The 315-nt window shown below is 62.2% G+C and overlaps 1 protein-coding gene across 18 annotated transcripts in view; it reads right to left on the bottom strand.

Annotated features, from left to right (window-relative positions):
* Window positions 1-315, bottom strand: part of Tcf7l2 (transcription factor 7 like 2) — a 263,597-nt gene that overhangs the window by 74,038 nt on the left and 189,244 nt on the right. For 3 of the 18 annotated variants that reach the window (XM_019209030.2, XM_019209031.2, XM_019209035.2), the window contains one exon: window positions 7-94. The exons of 14 other annotated variants lie outside the window; for them this stretch is intronic. In XM_019209030.2, the coding sequence (XP_019064575.1) occupies window positions 15-94 (80 nt within the window). In that variant the 3' untranslated portion in view covers window positions 7-14. Of the gene's footprint in view, window positions 1-6; window positions 95-315 lie in introns of those variants that run through there. One more of the 18 variants, XM_019209029.2, reaches the window with a different exon arrangement.

Here is a 315-nt window from a genome sequence, read left to right on the forward strand (position 1 = left end):
GGGGGGAGGCGAGTCTAGTAAGCTTCCATCTGAAGAGGGTGGGCTGAGGCAGCTGCCTTCACCTTGTATGTAGCGAACGCACTTTTTTTTTCTCCTAGAAACGGGGGGAAGAGAGTCATCTGTGAATAAAGGGCAAAGGCGGCACGGGACAGAGCTATCCATCTACTGCTTACGGCCCAAACTGAAGTCACCTAACCGATGCCCAGGGCACGGCAGGCCGGGTGGCCGGGGACCCCCGCGGGCTCCCCTGGCCACGCACCGAGTCTGCTCTGACACGGGGGCCCTTAAGAGGGCGCCCTACCCCCACCCCCGCCC

The sequence above is a fragment of the Fukomys damarensis genome, unplaced genomic scaffold (genome assembly GCF_012274545.1).
Source record: "Fukomys damarensis isolate Sample0158 unplaced genomic scaffold, DMR_v1.0_HiC HiC_scaffold_8, whole genome shotgun sequence".
Classification (NCBI taxonomy): Eukaryota; Metazoa; Chordata; class Mammalia; order Rodentia; family Bathyergidae; genus Fukomys; species Fukomys damarensis.